The 18,063-nt window shown below is 37.3% G+C and overlaps 1 protein-coding gene and 1 long non-coding RNA gene across 3 annotated transcripts; one reads left to right on the forward strand and one right to left on the reverse strand.

Moving 5' to 3' along the window:
* Nucleotides 1-647: 647 nt before the first annotated feature.
* On the forward strand, nucleotides 648-14,087 carry pcsk9.L (proprotein convertase subtilisin/kexin type 9 L homeolog; the record flags this gene model as incomplete). Its single annotated transcript, NM_001095144.1, is given in 12 exon segments — nucleotides 648-858; nucleotides 2,347-2,538; nucleotides 3,897-4,020; nucleotides 4,531-4,664; nucleotides 5,224-5,365; nucleotides 6,295-6,491; nucleotides 7,951-8,134; nucleotides 8,413-8,583; nucleotides 10,478-10,626; nucleotides 11,025-11,202; nucleotides 11,487-11,668; nucleotides 12,927-14,087. Coding segments are annotated over 12 exon segments (2,031 nt in total). The 3' UTR covers nucleotides 13,125-14,087.
* On the reverse strand, nucleotides 13,998-18,049 carry LOC108714342. 2 transcript variants are annotated; one of them, XR_001935354.2, is made up of 4 exons: nucleotides 17,579-18,049; nucleotides 17,242-17,490; nucleotides 15,751-15,948; nucleotides 13,998-14,794 (listed from the first exon to the last, which is right to left on the reverse strand). It is a non-coding gene; the product is annotated as an uncharacterized LOC108714342 (long non-coding RNA). The 2 variants fall into 2 exon arrangements; XR_001935355.2 differs by lacking the exon at nucleotides 13,998-14,794 and adding an exon at nucleotides 14,877-15,387 and having other exon boundaries at nucleotides 17,579-17,943.
* Nucleotides 18,050-18,063: the final 14 nt, after the last annotated feature.

Below are 18,063 nucleotides of genomic sequence, written 5' to 3' on the forward strand. Positions count from 1 at the left end.
AAATAGAGAAGTAACAATTCATATTTATTGTGCTATTGTGGCAACTGGCAATATTCTTGCTCTGTGAGTTTTTATTCTGTCATGTGACCCATTAGGCTATTCTAAACTACTACATCAGTCTAAATTTGTATTGTGTGTATGAGAGTATTCACTTAAGTGGAAAAAGTGATTGAAAATCTGTTTGAGTATCATAAAGATAATCAAGTGCTGAGGTGTACTACACCCATAGAATCTGTACACTGCATCCATTATAACATATTGTGTGTGTAGTAGTATTTTGTTTGCCTGTCATGTTTTGTTTGTGCAGGGTGGAATGCAACATGCAGAGCCCTGTGCACATTGCATGAGGGGGCGACATTACACCTGTATGCACACAAAAGAAATTTCAAAAAAAATTCTTGTAATTTGACTCTAGGAATGAAACCAACATAAGAAAATCCAGGTAATCAGTAACTAGACAGGATCATCCGATCAGACAACAAGTGGTGTGATATGACTCCTCCCCTTCCAAATCTGGACTGCAAATAGCAGACTTTGTAATTTCGTGTCCTTATGCTAATGTGCTGATACCAGAATATCTGGGTCCCCTGCCAAACTTTCATTTTCTTATGTATTCCAGTATTCTCTGGCAGTCATTTAGCATTGTATATACCACTTTTCATTACTCAGAACTCTAAGATGATGTATTCTGCCCCACTTTTCCTTCTACTCTGTCTTCTTACTCTTAGACCTAACTGGGTTATGGCAGATGAAGATGATTACGGAGAAGAAATTGTTCTTTCTTTTGCCATGCAAGAAGAAGCCCAAGTAGATATTGAGAAGGAGACATCTTCCAGGGCTTTCTACTGGAGTAATAAGGTAATTTCTTATCTGTACTCACTTTATAACATGATGCTGAGCTACTAAATGTTATACTCCACTCTATTTTCTTTCAGCAAAATACAGTGGTAATGAATGTATGTAATTGCCCTACATATAGTGTTACATTTAGTCCTCCACACTATTCCATGTAATTCAGTAGACAGTAGATAAAACAGCGCCTGTGTAATATAGGGTTATACACCGTGTGCAGACAGAATACTTATTTAGGCACATGGCTCCACTATCTTTTTCCACGTGTCATTCTTTATTATGTTCTTAAGTAATACGCCCACATTCACTCCCCTTTAGCTGTAAGGTGCACATGGTGCGAGCATTACAACTGGTTCTTCTTAGAAGCAGCATTCAGGTATAAGATCTATTATTGAGAATGCTTGGGGCCTGAGGTTTTCCGCATGAGGGATCTTTCTGTATTTTGGACCTCATACCTTAAATCGGCTAAAAATCATTTAAATATTTAATACACCCAGCAGGATTATTTTGCCCCACTATGGATTCATGCAGCTTTTTTTAGGATCAAGTACAATATACTATTTTATTATTACCGTGATAAAGGAAATCATTTTTAAAAAAATAATTATTTGCTTAAAATTGAGTTTATGATTTGGAGCTTTAACAGGTTTACTGATCCCATGCCTGTATAAATTTCAGGGATTTATTTGTTCAAAGAAATGTACAAAAACAAGAACTTATTCATTAAGTATATAGAAAAGAATCATTTTTTGGAGAGTAATAATATGACAAAATTATCTGCCATGAGTATGTAGCAGCAGATTTCCACAATCCATCTAATACCTGAGTATCTGCATTTAATATACTACCCAATTTCATCATATGAATAGACTTGTAGTTTTCCTAAGAAAACATTGTGCCTTAAAACTTTTCAGAACATCAAGAATGCCCAGATATGCATTCATTATAATGGTGTAATATCCTTGGCTAGAGACACAGGAATCTGCAAACACTGAGCATCAGCAGTCTGTCTTGGTTGGTCGTAAACAAATTGTTGTGTCTGTAGTGCATGCATGTAAGCATAAAAAAAGCAGTGTGTTGTAAGACTATTCTTTATTTTCTTTCTGTTAAGTGTTCTGTATTGTCACAAAAATATTCAATAAAAAACAAAAACAAGTTTTTAAAAAAATAATGGTGTAATATAATTATCCAGGGACATTTGGGAGGGGAGCTTTGCCCTTTTTGTGACAATATCAACACCAGTGATTAGGTGGAACACAGCCAAAGTGGCTGATACATTTCTGGACCCACCTTAAAAATGTTTTAGTATTTTGCGCTACCTTTTGTAAAAATATAAGCATCAACTAACAGAACTTTAGTCATATGTATGCTTATCTATATAATGAATATGTATTCTGCGTAACACATACACACAAAAGGTGGTCAAACATGATAATTATCAGATCTTATCATGAAATATTTAATCCCAGTAAAAGTCTTGATGTTCTTTTGCAGGAGGCCTGGAGAATGACTGGCCAGTATGTGGTGGTGTTGAAAGAAAATGTTCACAGGTCTCAGACAGAAAGAGTTATTCGCAGGCTGCAGGCACGAGCAGCAAAGCATGGCTACCTGACCAAAATTGTCCACGTCTTCCATGAACTTTTCCGAGGGTTTGTTGTGAAAATGAGTAGTGACATGTTACAGATGGTAAGTTTTGCTAGAATGGAAGGTAGTGTGCTCACTCTGCATTTCCTTAGTCCGTTTCTTCTTAAAACCAGGCTCCAGTTCCTCAATACTATACTGGGTATGTCCAAGCAACCAGCAATGTAGCCGTGAATCTGCAGAAACTTTTTGACAAACTCTGCTTTTGTTTGCATGTTTATCCTATTTATTAGTTAACAGTTTATATCAAAAATGCCTTTTATGCCAGTTTTGTGAATGCAGCATATTCCATTTATCTGTATCAGCTTCTTTATGTTTTTTCACAATTTTTCTTTCTCCATAAAAATAATTAACGTTTATTTAAGGTGAACTACCACTTTAAATAACAGCATAGCGTTGTACCCTATTATTATATAAGAAAGTTAGTTGGCAAATACTGTGGCTATAGGCCCCCATACATGGGCCAATAAAAGCTGCCGACAGACGGCAGCTTATTGACCCATGTGTGGGGCCATCCGTCGGGCGTCCCTGATCGGTATCTGGCCGAAAGTCGGCCAGATTCTGATCGGGCAGGGTAAAAAATCCCGTCATTGATGCGATCCTGCGAACCAACCGCCCGTATAGTCTCCATTCTGATGCGATTGTTGGGCCCACGATCAGATCAGGACAATATCGCCCACCTCAATGTGGGTATATATCAGGGAGAGATATGCTCGTTTGGCGACATTGCCAAATGAGCGGATCTCCCTGTGTATGGCCACCTTAAGAGAGTTTATCTGCATGTGATGTTGATTGTTGCATCAGGCCTCTAAAGTCCAAGGTACCAGCCTGGAAATACCTCTATATTTACACAATTATTTCGTTTGTAAATGATTTGCCTTCTGATTTCTTGTTGACTTTATATGTTATATTTGCCTTTCACATTCATGTCTCAAAAAGTATGTGTGCAAAAGAGTGAGTGGTACTGAATGATCTGCTTTGATAAAAAGCTTTCTGTGCACTTCACAGTTTGTTGTGGGGGAATACATGATCACACACATTAGAGAGAAGAACTTTTGACTTTGGTACCTCTGGGTGGTGTCTCCGGTCCAGATTGAGAATTAAAATAGGCCCTGGCATTTCAGGTTCACAGAGGCCCAATCAGCTCACACAGAAGCCCAAACAGTCCCCACCAGCCCACTTAATACTAACTTTCTGTGACACATTATAGCAGCCCCTCTGGCATTTGCTAGAACTCACATCCAGTCCAGGCCTGTATCCTATACAGCTGAGACAATGGGGTGGTTCTATAATGTATTAAAAAAAAACCACACATTTCTTAAGTAATTCTTTTTAAAAAACAAAACAAATTTTTAATTTTGTATTTCAGGAAAATAAAACCTTCTGCTTTTCTTTCTTTTCAGGCTCTAAAATTGCCACATGTGGACTATATAGAGGAAGATTCATTCATATCTGCACAGAGTGTTCCGTGGAATCTTGACAGGATTGTCCCTGCCCAGCAAATGGCCAGCCAATTCAGCCCACCAAGTAAGAACTATTTATGTTTTTTTGGGTTCTCCCCAGTGGCATTTGTCACAGTAGCAGGGAAAAAAAACTACATTATCAGAAAGAGAGGGAAAAGCTTAACAAAATACAAGACCACACAGAAGGAATAATGCATAGTGCAGGCAAGGACTGCAGGTGTCAAACAGTAAATTTTTTTTCATTAGATTAATTATTCTACCCACAAAAATTATGTTATAAAATATGTATTATAAGGAGCCCTGTTTTGCAACCAGCTCTGCCTTTTGCTGCTCTCTGTAATTGCACATTTAGCACAGTGGGTATCTGAGACACCATACAAATTTCAGTGGCTTGATCACAACATACCAAGCACTTATGCCCAATGTATCTTATTTGAAAACATATCACATATTACCTCTTTTAGACATCCTTTAAATGAGCACCAGTCAATCTTTTTCATTGCTTTACAATGTATTTCAAGTTGTTGATTCTATCCTATCCCTTCACTATATTGGCTTCTTGTTTAATTCATAGATACCGGAGATTCTGTTGAGGTTTATCTCTTAGACACCAGTATTCAGAGCAACCACAGAGAAATAGAAGGGAAAGTCTTTGTGACAGATTTCCAGAATGTCCCAGAGGAAGATGGAACCCGCTTCCACCGACAGGTGACTTTATAATACATGTGCTGCACTCTTTCATGCACTGCCTGTGTTTCTTTCTATGCACTCTACACACAATTTGTTTAAGAATATAATATATTTAGTTTCTGGCTAGAACACAAGATCACAGCTTGACTCTGTGGTGTGTAGTTGCTAATTCCTAGCTGACAAAACACAGTTATCCGGGCATAATAGGCTGTGAGCATCAAAAATTAGCTGTGCCCATCAAAAAAGGTTCTGAAATAAGACCAAACAAACTAAGATACTGTGAGCATGCCAAAATCAAACCTTTCTAATTCTGCCTGTTATCAGAGTTGGTTTTAGGGCAGGTCAGAGAGGGCATTTACTCTTGGCCGCATGTTCAAATCAGTGAAACCTCAATTCTACATACCTCGATTTTAAGTTTTCCCACATTTTACACCATTTTCTTTTGGTCCTATCAATAAATAAAGCATGATATATTTCCCTAATACTAATTAAACAATGGATTTGTGTTTGATTTACTTGCTGCTGTTGTTTGAGCAGTGTCTACAGAAAATGTATGTATAATGATTTTATCTGATAGGCCAGTAAATGTGAAAGTCACGGAACCCATATGGCTGGAGTGGTGAATGGAAGGGATGCCGGTGTAGCTAAAGGAGTAAATGTTCGTAGCCTTAGAGTACTAAATTGTCAAGGCAAAGGCACAGTAAGTGGAAGTCTAACAGGTACGTGAACAAGGCTTTGCTAAATCTGATAAATTATATATTTTCTTTTGCTTTAGACCTTTTGTATAGGGTAGGAATTTGGTAAATAGTGCGCACATCTTTATAGAAAGCAGGGCTTGTATTTCGGGTTCAGTTTAGGGCTATATTTTCTGTAAATACAATCACAGTTTCAGCGTGATTCCTCTTTCCCAGGCAGTGACTATTTGTAAGTGTGGGCTTGTTTTATATTATGATGCAATACACCTTATCTGAGTGCTGGTCATGTGAAAGTTTTCCAATCTGGCAACATAATGAAGAGGTTCCATGCTCACTTTCACTGTGTGTGTCTATCATTCCATATTTCTCACCTGCTTTCTGAATATGATGTCAGATATGATATAATATACAATGTAATGTATGTGCCTCTCTAATTTCTCTTTGCTAACTAGTGATTTTCACTAAACCTCAAAGGCCACAAAGCTTAAAACCATTCTAAGGCAGGGAAGGTATGGCGGCGGCCCTGAATATAAGAAATAAGGTACTACACAATTGTCCTTAATTATTCAGACAACTTGGCAGAAACTGCAAGAGAAACAGTGGGAAAAAAGTTACAATTTCAGTACGCTTAATGGGGTAACAAAAATATTCACAACGTTTACTACAGGTCTCTAGCAATTACCCCCATATGTAATAAAAGGCTCTATGTTTGCCCAGGAGCAGTAACACACAGCAACCAATAAGATGTTTCCTTTTAAGCAGGTGATCAGTAAACGCTACCTGCTGATTGGCTGTTATAGGTTACTGCCCCGGGGCAAACATTGTTCTTTTTATTACATAACCCCATTAGACATCATTACTCATTGCACAATAAAGGCCTTATATGTCAGGGCTTGAATTATGAACCAAACCACTGTTTTTTTTTGTGTCTTATAAATACTGCTTTCTTTCAGGTCTGGAGTTTATCAGGAAAACATTGATTGAACAGCCTTATAACCCCCTAATTGTTCTCATACCCTTCGTTGGAGGCTACAGTCGGATACTGAATGCTGCCAGCCGTGCCCTAGTGAATACAGGAGTTATCATCATTGCTGCAGCTGGAAACTATAAGGATGATGCCTGTTTATACTCCCCAGCATCAGAACCTGAGGTAATGTCATTCTCATGCTGTGAGTCGCTGATATGTTTCTCCTGCTCTAACTGGCTGTTTGCAATGTAAAGGTGGCCATAGACGCTACAATTACGATCTTTCCAGGAAAAGATCTTTCCAAGAAAGAGCATTTGTTTCTATACACATGTGTAGAGCTGAATAATCAGATATACAGGTAGAAACAATACAATTTTACCTTTATCTGATGATTCAGCACTAACAATGGTCAATGTTCTGGTGCCTTCAAAGGCGCCGGACCAACATTTTCTGGCCAGCCCGATCGACGAGCCGACTGATATCAAAGTCTTCTGCCGATAATGGTTGGCTCATTTTCCACCATACACACACCAAATATTGTATGATATGCGATATTACCTGTGCGTCTATGGCAACCTTAAGTCAGCTATTTCCTATGCACTACTGACACAGCATGGCTTAGTTGTTGGCAGTAGTACTTTAGTTGCAGATTTCTGATAGATTTTGGTACTTGGATACATCGTAATTTTGAGTTAGTTGATACTCCCCCTAGAGTTAACTGCAACATTTTAGGATATTATTTGGTATTCGTTGTTTTTGCTTTAATAGTATATATAAGTTCATTTTTGTATTCAGTGTTTGCAGACTTTTGTTTTTGAGAATCAGATCCTGCGTCTTTTTAGATTGATTCAACTGTTTTTTGGTATAGCTGTTTTGTTCCATTTAAAACAGTGATTATGATAGCTTGGCTGTGAATACCTACGTGAAAAATTTAATTGCAGAGTAATACTCTTGATATCCTATGAAAATTTTAGATACTCTTTATTAGATGGATAAATTTAAAATAAATGGATGTTTTGACATATATGATTTTTGTTTGTTCTGTGGCATTCGTCTAATATGGTCTTAAACACAGTTTGATTAGTTTGATCATGTAAGTTTACGATTAGAAGCAATTGAAATAGTGGTTTAAGGAGCATTTAGCGTAATGTGTTAAAGGATGTGTGTTTTATATGTATTATATATATTTAAACATCTTTGAATCTTCAACATTGTAAGGGCATTTCTGCATTCCATTGATGCTAAAATTATAAAATTACATAATTATAATATGAATTAAGTCTATCAAATGAAAGTTACATTTAACATATGTGTTAGAATTTATTTCAAGGGTTAAATTGTTCCGATTTGTTATTAATCAGGGTTAACTAACTAACAATGTGTTTCTTCAATTAAATAATTAATAATGTAATTATTTTAGATTTTAAATAAGCCAATGATTATTCCTGAGTCCTTTACCTATGACTACGTATCGTTGATACGAAACGCGTCAGGTGTTTTGTTGTTAACCTTGTTTAAATAAATTCTTTGTTTTAACTTCTCGTGCTTGCCGTCTTTCTTCAGTGGCAATAGTAGGAAAACATGCTAGTTTGAGAAAGCACATTGAAATCTGAAAAATTAATAAAACGAATCTAATATGCAGGTTATTACAATTGGAGCCACTAATTACCAGGACCAACCTGCAACAATGGGTGTGCTTGGCACAAATTATGGAAACTGCATTGACTTATTTGCCCCTGGGGATGACATCATAGGTGCCTCCAGTGACTGCAGCACTTGTTTTACATCAAAAAGTGGAACATCTCAAGCAGCAGCACATGTAGCAGGTAAAATCTTTTGTTTTCTAACATGTCTTATGTCAAACACAGTTACAACAATGTTTAATCCAAGTCTTAATCTAACTGGGCCTGGTCCTCTAGTGCTGCCTTACTTTAACTGCCATTAAGGTTTGGCGTTCATATACACTCCCCCAGGCTCCCCTAGAGTGGCCGCCTCACAGTATAGAAATCACTAAAGTTTGTCTCAGAACATTACAAAGAACGTATAATTAGATGTTTTATATTTAATAACATAAATTGCTTCTGATAAAATGTGTATCTTTCAGGCATTGCAGCAATGATATTAAATGACAAACCAGACCTATCAGTGTCAGAATTAAGGCAGCGACTCATACAATTCTCTACCAAAAAAGTCATAAATGAGGTTTGGTTCCCAGAAGATCAGAGGTTGATCACTCCTAACCGAGTTGCAGGGCTCCCTGTGAAACTTCTTGCAGGTAGGTTGCTGAGAGCAGTGTTTGTCATTATTTAGTATATTGTCTCAATAATTGTGTCACCTCTAGAACTTAATATCATCTTTTGCTAAATGTATAGCATCTCCACAGACTAAAAACTTTAAATATGTCTTTGATCTGAGCGACTTAAAATCAATGTTTGCTGCATCTTTAAATGGATATGGTCACAGGAAAACATGTTTTTTTTCAAAATGCATCAGTTAATAGTGCTTCTCCAGCAGAATTCTGCACTGTAATCCGTTTCTCAATAGAGCAAACAGATTTTTTATATTTCATTTTGAAATCTGACATGGGGCTAGATATATCATCAGTTTCCCAAGTGCTGGCAGTCATGTGACTTGTGCTCTGATAAACTTTACTCACTCTTTACTGCTGTACTGCAAGTTGGAATGATATTACCCTTCTCCCCCCCCCAGCAGTGCATCAGCAGAACACTGGGAAGGTAACCAGATAGCATCTCCCTGGTACATATAAGAACAGCATTCAATAGTAAAAACCCATGTCCCACTGCAACTCTATTGAGTTGGAGAAACAATAGTATTTCAGAAAGCAGTTCCATAGTGCAGCACTGGCTCTTTCTGAAAGCACATGACCAGGCAAAATGACCTGAGATGGCTCCTACACACCAATATTACAACTAAAAAAATACACTTGTTGGATTAGGAATGACATTTTTTTTGTAACTTATATTTTTATTAAGTTTTAAAGACAAAATCAAGAAAAAAACATATAAAATATACACATATGCAAAATGAAGAGTGAATTATTTGCAGTGTAATTTAGGAATAAAAACGACCCCATAAAAATCATGACAGAATCCCTTTAAGAAATACCACAAGTTCTAAACAATGCACAATATCATCATATGTGTATTGGTTGATGTCTATCTTTTTCTTTGAAGCTAGTGTAGAATAGACATTGATATTGTGTGTATCTATTTATTGGTCTATAGTCAGTGTGTGTAGCCCATTTTATTTTGTTCCTTGTTTCCATTGTTGTTGCATCAAAATCAGATTTAGAATTTGGGATGGGCAAAGAGCAGGGAACCATCCAGGTGCTCTTTTGCTTGAGTGTTCTAGCTCCTAAAGTGTGTGTGTGTGTGTGATTTTATGACTAATACAAAAGTCCCCCATGGCCTTTCATGTACAACTATGCGCTGTTTGTAGCCTCGATAAGTGCCTGTTTTGTACTTAAACCACAACGAAAAAATTTAGGCAAACTTCCTTGTAAACTAAAAATCATTAAAAAGCACCAGTGGCTGCTGTGGAACCTGTTTTGTGCCTGCCTATGTAAAAAAGTCCAGAGAAACTTCAAAAGAGGCTGACACAAGCCTGGACCCACAAAGTAGTAGGGTCAGAGTCAAGTTGTAAAAGAGTTATAAAAGCTTACATTTTATTTCCATAATTAAGAAAACAGGCCTGATGCGTTTCGTGTCTACCAGGGACACTTACTCATAGGCTAGATATTAAACAATACATGCACAGTATTTAAAAGAGAAATGGCCAATGGGAGAGTAGGTGGAGACACCCGATGTGTCACTCAAAGAAAAAACTACATATCCCAGAATCCAATGAAATGGACACACCTCCCAGGCCAGAGCACTAAATGGGTTATCCTAATTATAGAATACAAAGTACATTAATAAAGGGAAAAAAGAGAAAAGGGAAAAAGATAAATGACTATTAGACATAGCAGGAAAAATTTAGAGCAAGGGGCTGCCTTGTACCTAGATAAAAAATCCATTTGGTCTCCTTTTTTTAATAACTGAGTAGATATTTCTACCACTTATATTTGGAATTGCTCTGTCTATACCAGTGACTTTTAAAAAACGTATGTAATTTATGTAACAAAGTCCCTAATTTACATCTCTTTTCAGATGAGGAGCTTTTTTGTCGTACAGTTTGGTCAAAACCATCTGGCTTTGCTCGTAAAGCAACAACCTCAGTTCAGTGCAGTGGGAACGAAGAGATGTTCAGCTGTTCCAGTTTCTCCAGAAATGGGAAAAGAAAAGGAGAACATATAGAGGTGCGTGGGTAGATAAGAAACACAATAAACACTTGAAGGCCTCAGCAAGAATAAAATATATACTTGTTGGAGAAGATAGGGAAATTTTCAGAAGGGAGGAAACTCTTCTTATTCAGGGGAACAACATTAGATTTCAACTAATCTAAAAGTTGACCGAGTCTCCTAGTCACTGATCATCTCTGTGTAGTTCATATAGGATGTGATGCAGCCAAACATTGCAGCCACCAACCCTGAACCCTGCTGGCTGCTAAGTATGGGGAAAGGACCCATTTGGGAGTCTGGCTTGTGTGGACTGTGCATGAACCCTAATGTTGAAAGTTCTTTAAAACACTAGGTACCTATAGTTCTGCTTAACTTATTAGTGCTTGTGAATTTCACATTTTTAACTAAATTAATAGGAAGAAGGCGGCAGAAAGACGTGTATTGCACACAATGCATTTGGGGGAGATGGAGTATATGCAATTGCTAGATGCTGCATTTGGCCAAAGGCTGTCTGTCACATTAATTCTACCACACCTGAAGATGGAGAAGTGCTATCCACTGTAAGCTGCTCAAATGAGGATCACATTTTAACTGGTATGTTTTTTAATGGGGTGGTTTTTCAACTCCAGGTCATTTCTAGCGACAGGAATAATACCTTTGCTCTCTAACTGTCCTCATTGCAGCCACGATTACCTATAGCCTATCTTACAGTTTGTGGCTAAACAATAACAAGGGGCATAGTCAGAAAGGTGTGTAATTATATATTTTACACCAAAACATGTGTAAAATAAATAGCATATTTACAATGCCCTGTCCATACTCATAACTTACTCTTTGTAATGGATTATTTTTTGTTTTTATTATTTTTTGTTTAACAGGGTGCAGCTCTCATTATGTATCTGGGCATTTCAATGATGTTGTAAGACCCATGCACAGGACTGACAATGAAGACCCTGCTTGTGTTGGGAAAAGTGAGGTCACTTCTCATGCACTGTGCTGCCATGCACCAGATATCGCCTGCAAAGTGAAAGAATATTCTCCTATGGGCTTTATGGATAAGGTAAGAAGCTGTATTTAAGGGTCCCGGTAATTAAAACAAGCAATTTAGGTTCACAGGAACAATGTACCTGTAGATGTTGTATAAGTTGGTTTACATAAATCCTAAATAGATCCTAAAAATAAAGTGACAAAGTCAAAGCAGAGTTGTTGATAGGTCATAAAGAAAGGGAAAACAAAATTGTTGGCTCTTTAAGGACTAGGTATAGGCATAAGGGGGACTTATGGAATAAATGAAGCAGATAGGCGGGACTGAAGCAAAAGGGGGAAAAAATGAAAGAATAATACAAGCTTCTTGTGGAAAAGAAAATCTAAATCTAATTACAAATTCTGTACTGCTTCTAAAATAATCAAGGCCATCTGCACTATCCTCCTCTCAGCAATCTGTCTCTTTCTGTGCAGCTATCAGTCAAATTTTGAGTGAAAGTCAGCTCTAATCATCATAGGGGGAGAAGCTCTTTACCTAGGAAATGTATTAGACCATACTCTTTCAAAATAACCCCATCCGACACAGATCCTGTTGGAGACACTTCGTGCACTGCTTTTATACTTACACTATGCCCTGCTTTCACTAGACACCCCACCCCTGTTACACTATCATATATGTGTTTATTGAGTCACACATAACAACAACTTGTATATATTTGAGGCAGTTTATGCCCGCCCATTCTTTGTCTTCCTGCCAAATTGTGATTGACAGTTATGTCTGATACAAGCATGGGATCCTTTATCTGGAAACCCGTTTATCAGAAAGCTCAGGATTATGGGAAGGCCATGTGCCATATAATCCATTTTAAGAAAATAATTCTAATTTTGAAAAATTGATTTCCCGCTTTCTGTCATTTTAAAAGTTGATCATTTTAATGGCACGCTAATGTTTACAATGGGCATGGCCGGACCATGGCAATGGCTATGATAAGGGGACTAAAAGTTGTAAAGTGGATTATTATTCATTGTCTTAGACTTAGATACCAGTACAGCACCTCATAGGGCACTTACTTGATGTGTTCCACTGCACAGTCCATTCTGTTGTTCCTGTATCCATGGCACTATGCTAAACTGACAAATGCATTAGAGATAGAACATACAACTTCTCCCTTGTGTTTGGCAGTTCAGTTCAGTGCCCTTAAGACAGTTTTTATGTGTATGTAACAAGCTGGGCAAGTGGTTGATGCTAACCAAAACTTGAGATTCCAGTAAGTCTAAACACGTCTCTGTATTAGGTTGGAAACCATTATTTTTTTTCCTGTTAAACCCTACAGGTGACTGTTTCATGTGACGAAGGCTGGACCCTGACTGGCTGCAATGCGTACTCCCGTAGTTCCAATACTTTGGGAGCATATTCTATCGATGACACCTGTGTTGTGTCAAACCCCACAGGTGGAAAAGGAGCAGCTGCCATTGCTATCTGCTGCCAGAACAAACACAATGAGAACAAGCAGAACACAAACTACCGGTGAATTCAATATAAGCTTTGGCTTGCAAGACTTTGGACATGATTTTTTTTTTTACATTGGAACACAAGTTATGCCCACTACATTTGAAACTGGAATTATAATATGCATGTTGGTTAGCTAAATGTTTATATCAGGACTCTGCAAATTGTGGCTGTATGGATAGTTATCTACAACTTATAGCACTCTCCAAATTCTTAGGAGTAGCAGAAAAATCAAGTGAGACTGTGGAACCTTATAACAGGCTGTATTATTATATAAGTAATATAAGCTGAGCTATACACAATATGAAAAGATCATGTTAAAAGACAAGCTTTCCTTTTTCTGCATAGGGTCTCAAGAGCCTCTAATTCAAGTTCTCACATACAGTATTCATAAACATGCATTTTCAGTGGCATCTCCTACATCTTATTTTAGGAGACCATAGAATCTAGAACAAGAAACGTTTAAGGCAACAGAACCTGCAAGAAAATACCCTGCCATAGACAATACTGAGAACTGGCTCTGCTAAAACACATGTAGCGTCTTAGCAAACCTAATTATCTCTATTGTCTATTTTGTAGCCATGACAAGTAGCTGCTACTAGTAGCTGTGTCTCTTCCCCCTTAGTGGTGAATGTTTATTGAAAAGGTCTACAATGGGGTAAGTTGTCAGGCTGTGCATATTACTGGCAACTGTTTTCCTAAATGACCCAAGTATCTAAATTGTTCATTTCAGTCTGTGGAAATAATCCCTGCTCATTATTAGAAATGACAAGTCTTAGGTTGTAGGATGTCAAGCTTGGGAAGGACATCTCCTGGCAATGGCTGAGGACCTCTGAAGTTATATTTCACAACTGCAGGGTTTAAAGTATTTACTTTTCACAACACTTCTCTTTTATACTTTGGACATATTTATTTGGGGCTTGTGAAGTTGCTTTATTTTGTACACCAGTCATATTTTGAATAAAATATAAAAATATATATAAAACCTGTTCCAGTACTTCTCTTTCAGATCTGTCAAAATCATTGTAATAATTGAAAATACATTTGAATATATCATTTTTGTTCTGTGACATTGATCTTAAAAAGAAAGGGACAGAAAAATACTTCTTCCAGTTTAATTTACCAATACTGTTAACACTGTTAAAATGTTGACATTAATGGGCTTCTTGGTGCTGATAGGGGATGGGAGGAGAGGGAATAAACTTAAAAAGGTCATGTCCAAAAGCACCACAAGTCTTGGCCAGCATGTTTCCCATCTAAATAAATGCTAAACAGCTGCAGACAGAGACTGCCAATTTGATGTTAAATGTACCATAGGCAAATGTAACAGTTTCAGGATTTTTAAAAAAATGTTTTCAAGCTACAAATATGAGTCACAATGCCTGCCAACGGGAACGCAAACACTGCAAATGTTCACTTGATTGTAGTGATACACCGAATCCATTCCAATACAGGGTTGAACTGAAGAAGCTGCTCGGATGAGTAGTGAAACGTCTTCATTGATTACTCAGCAAGTCCAGTTGTTTTTAGATTGACCTATACTAGATATAATATGACCTGGATGAATGAAAATCTTCATAGTCAGCATTTAATAGTAAAAATCCAAGTACCTCAGAAATTCCTTCAGTAACACTGAGTAGGAGAAACAATAGCTTTTCTGAAAGCAGTTCCACCATGAAGTGCTGGCTCTTTCTGAAAGAACAAGATCAGGCAAAATAAGCAGAGATGGTTGCCTACAAATCAATATTACAACTAAAAAAAATACACTTGTTGGTTCAGAAATACAATTTTATATGATGTATATATGGAGTGAATTAAAAACTACACTTTAAAATCATGACCGAAACCCTTTAAGATGTTACAATAGTTCCCCCCCCCACATATTCTTTATTTGTCTAAAGCTCTTTTGAGTTTCAAGGGTTTTTTTTCAATGTCCTGCAATGCACAGAATCATCATAAGCCACTTATGTCAGATACACTCATGGCTTCAGAACTTCTACACTTTATTGTATTCAAGGCACTTGGACTGTAGATTGAACCTAATAAACACAGGAACAAAGAAATGAAACAGAATTAAAACAGATTTCTGTACTCTTTCTGCTTTGGTTGACAATGTATTGTATACAGATTTATTTGTATTGAATGCATATCTGAAATCTAAAGGTAAACAGCTATGGCATAAAATTCTTGGAAATCTTGGTGTTGCACAGTTAATACTGTATATTATTTATTGCCAACTCGGTGAGATAGCCTAGCACTTGAAGTAAATATTCTTTGTTCAGAAACTGTTAGGAGAATAAAAAAAAAAAACTATTAGTTTTAAAATAATAATTAGAGAGAGTTATCAGCAGCATAACTAACATACAGGTGTGCTGGGAGGTGTAACGGTTATATATTAGTCCCTTTCTCCAGCTCTTCCCCAGCTTAAACTTTGCCGACTCCCTCAGAACAAGCAAGCTGATGGGCAGCCACTGTGTGAGCGTGCATGCTAGCCCAACCCTCCCCCTCAAAAAAGATTTTCTGTTCTGTGGGGATGCCCAGCCTGTTCAAGTTTCAGGGGAAAAATAATCCTGAGGCTGAATCACTGGCTGAAAGATTTTGCCTATAGGGAAATAAATGTTATACATGTCATCAGGTCAACTACTCACCTTTACTTTTCCATCACAGTGTGCAGATGCCACAGAAGTGGAGACCTTTACAAGATTTGTTGCTGATAAGTGGATCTTGAATTTACAAGGAGTAAAGGAAGACATAGAAGGGTCTCTGACATTAATAACTCAAAGTATCTTCGTCTGCAAAAGTACAGCAAAAACAGCCTGACCAAACAATCCAGTCTTGTGCACCTGCTGCAGAAAACGGAGGTTTAGACAAAACCTAAAATAGGATAGTGACATGGTCTATATTTATCAAAACAAGTGTCACTATGTATTTAATCCCCATGCACGGATATAACTTGGGAGTCACTTTATAGGTAACATAGAATACAAAGCACAGTCATCCACACTATCATATTCTCTGTTTTTAACATTAATGTGAGAAGAGACCCAATGATAGCACTTTTGAATGGTAAATGTGAAGGTTTCTCTAAAATACAACACAAACGTTTAACGTGTATATTTCTAGCTGCAAAACAAACCATCGCTAAGGCGTGGAAAGCTGGATCTATTCTTATACTAGCCTTTAAACGTAAAATGGATTGGATTATGGTGAATGAAAAATTAGCTAGTTTTCTTAACAACACCCATGATAAATTCCTAAGGATTTGGCAGCCCTGGTTGGAGTACAGATGCAGTGATCCCAACGTTTATCAGCTCCTTTCCATTTGATTTTCCTACTATCACTCTATTCTATTTTTGAGGTATATTGATATTCCTGTGACTTATTTCGCAATTTATCAGTCTTTCCCATGCAATCTAATCAATAGGTGGCTCTTTGATTTCACTGTTTCATAGTTGTGTAAAGATTAAAGTTGATAACCAATGCAACATATGGTCTCATAATAATTTGCAACGATTATATTTTGTCTATTTACTGTTGACATCTTACGTTGTATCAATGTGCACTGATATTTTACTTGTGTCCGCTTTCGACTGTTTGCACTGCTTTTGATAACTTGTCAAAACTTTGAAACGTACACTTTGCATTTGTTTGTGAAACAATAAAAATATTGTTGAAGAATACAAAGCACAGTCATCCATTGCTCCACATTACTTCTGATTAGTTGATTAATTGAATCAATTCTTGTTTCTCCTATAAGGGGTTGGAATGTCCAAGTTTTAAAAACTGGATATCCAGGTTCAGTATCTCTTATAAAAGCAATGCCAAACACAACAAGGTTATTTTATGACTGTATATAAATACACACAGGGTCAGTACAAAGGACTTTCCTGCAGCTTCACAAAGGACAAAAGGAATAGCAATAAAGGCACTTTCATCTGACAAAGTAATATATGTAATATGGAACTTCCTAGTTGCTGAGTTAGTATCTGCAGATATAGATTGGGTTGGATTTTTGTTTAGTAGAGAAAACTATACACAGCAGTTCTGAGGCTCTCTGGAGAAACAGCAGCAGCTAATGGCATGTACGGCAGCAATGAACTGTAATTTTTACTCTAATGAAAGATAGAGTGTATTCTCACCTGAACAAGTATAGATCCTGGATCTTGTTCTCTTCCCTTAAGCCCAGGCAGAGTGAGAAATTTGCTTTAATGTTCAACTCTGTGCCAACCTCAACTGCTAGCCCCTTTTGCTTCTCAGCGCAGATGTGGGCAGACAGAAGCCTGGCATACTCTTTTAAGTTTGTGTATGAGAACTTGTGTATTGGGCTCACACTATAAAGGGGCCATTGCTTACTAAGGAGGAGAGCGATCTACAGGATCAACAGTTTCCTGAAAACACAAGAAATATTTATACAATTACATGTATAGTCTTTAGTAAGATGAAGAATCAAATGAGCAAAACAGGTTAACATGTTACCTGACCGGTAAAAATGATGCTTGACACCAATGTTATTAATAGGGGAAAAAATCGAAATATATAGGAAGGCCGGTATTTTTTTCCAAAAAAGGTGGCAACCCTACTAGTAGGTGATTGCAGGGCTAGCAAAGTGAAAGCTCACTTTATCTCAACAGATGATATGATTTAAATACTCTCAACCTCCTAGGGCCATGGAAGTGCTTGCAAATATTGCCTGCAATGTAAATAAAACTAGAAGTGGCATGGTGGTGAACAGAATACACGTTTACTCTTATTACATACATAAAATATAGAAAATGGGTAGTCGTGTTCTAGTAATCCCTGCCTGAAACACAATAGGAGGGGAATAGCCCCCTACCATGCCAGCCTAGGTGCCAACTGGTTTCTATCCCCCCCCCCCAAAAAAACAAATACGTGGTATGAGGATCCATATACAGCGCGGATTTTCTTTTTCAAATAAAGTAACATATCCCAGCATCCAGTGC

The sequence above is a fragment of the Xenopus laevis genome, chromosome 4L (genome assembly GCF_017654675.1).
Source record: "Xenopus laevis strain J_2021 chromosome 4L, Xenopus_laevis_v10.1, whole genome shotgun sequence".
Taxonomy (NCBI): Eukaryota; Metazoa; Chordata; class Amphibia; order Anura; family Pipidae; genus Xenopus; species Xenopus laevis.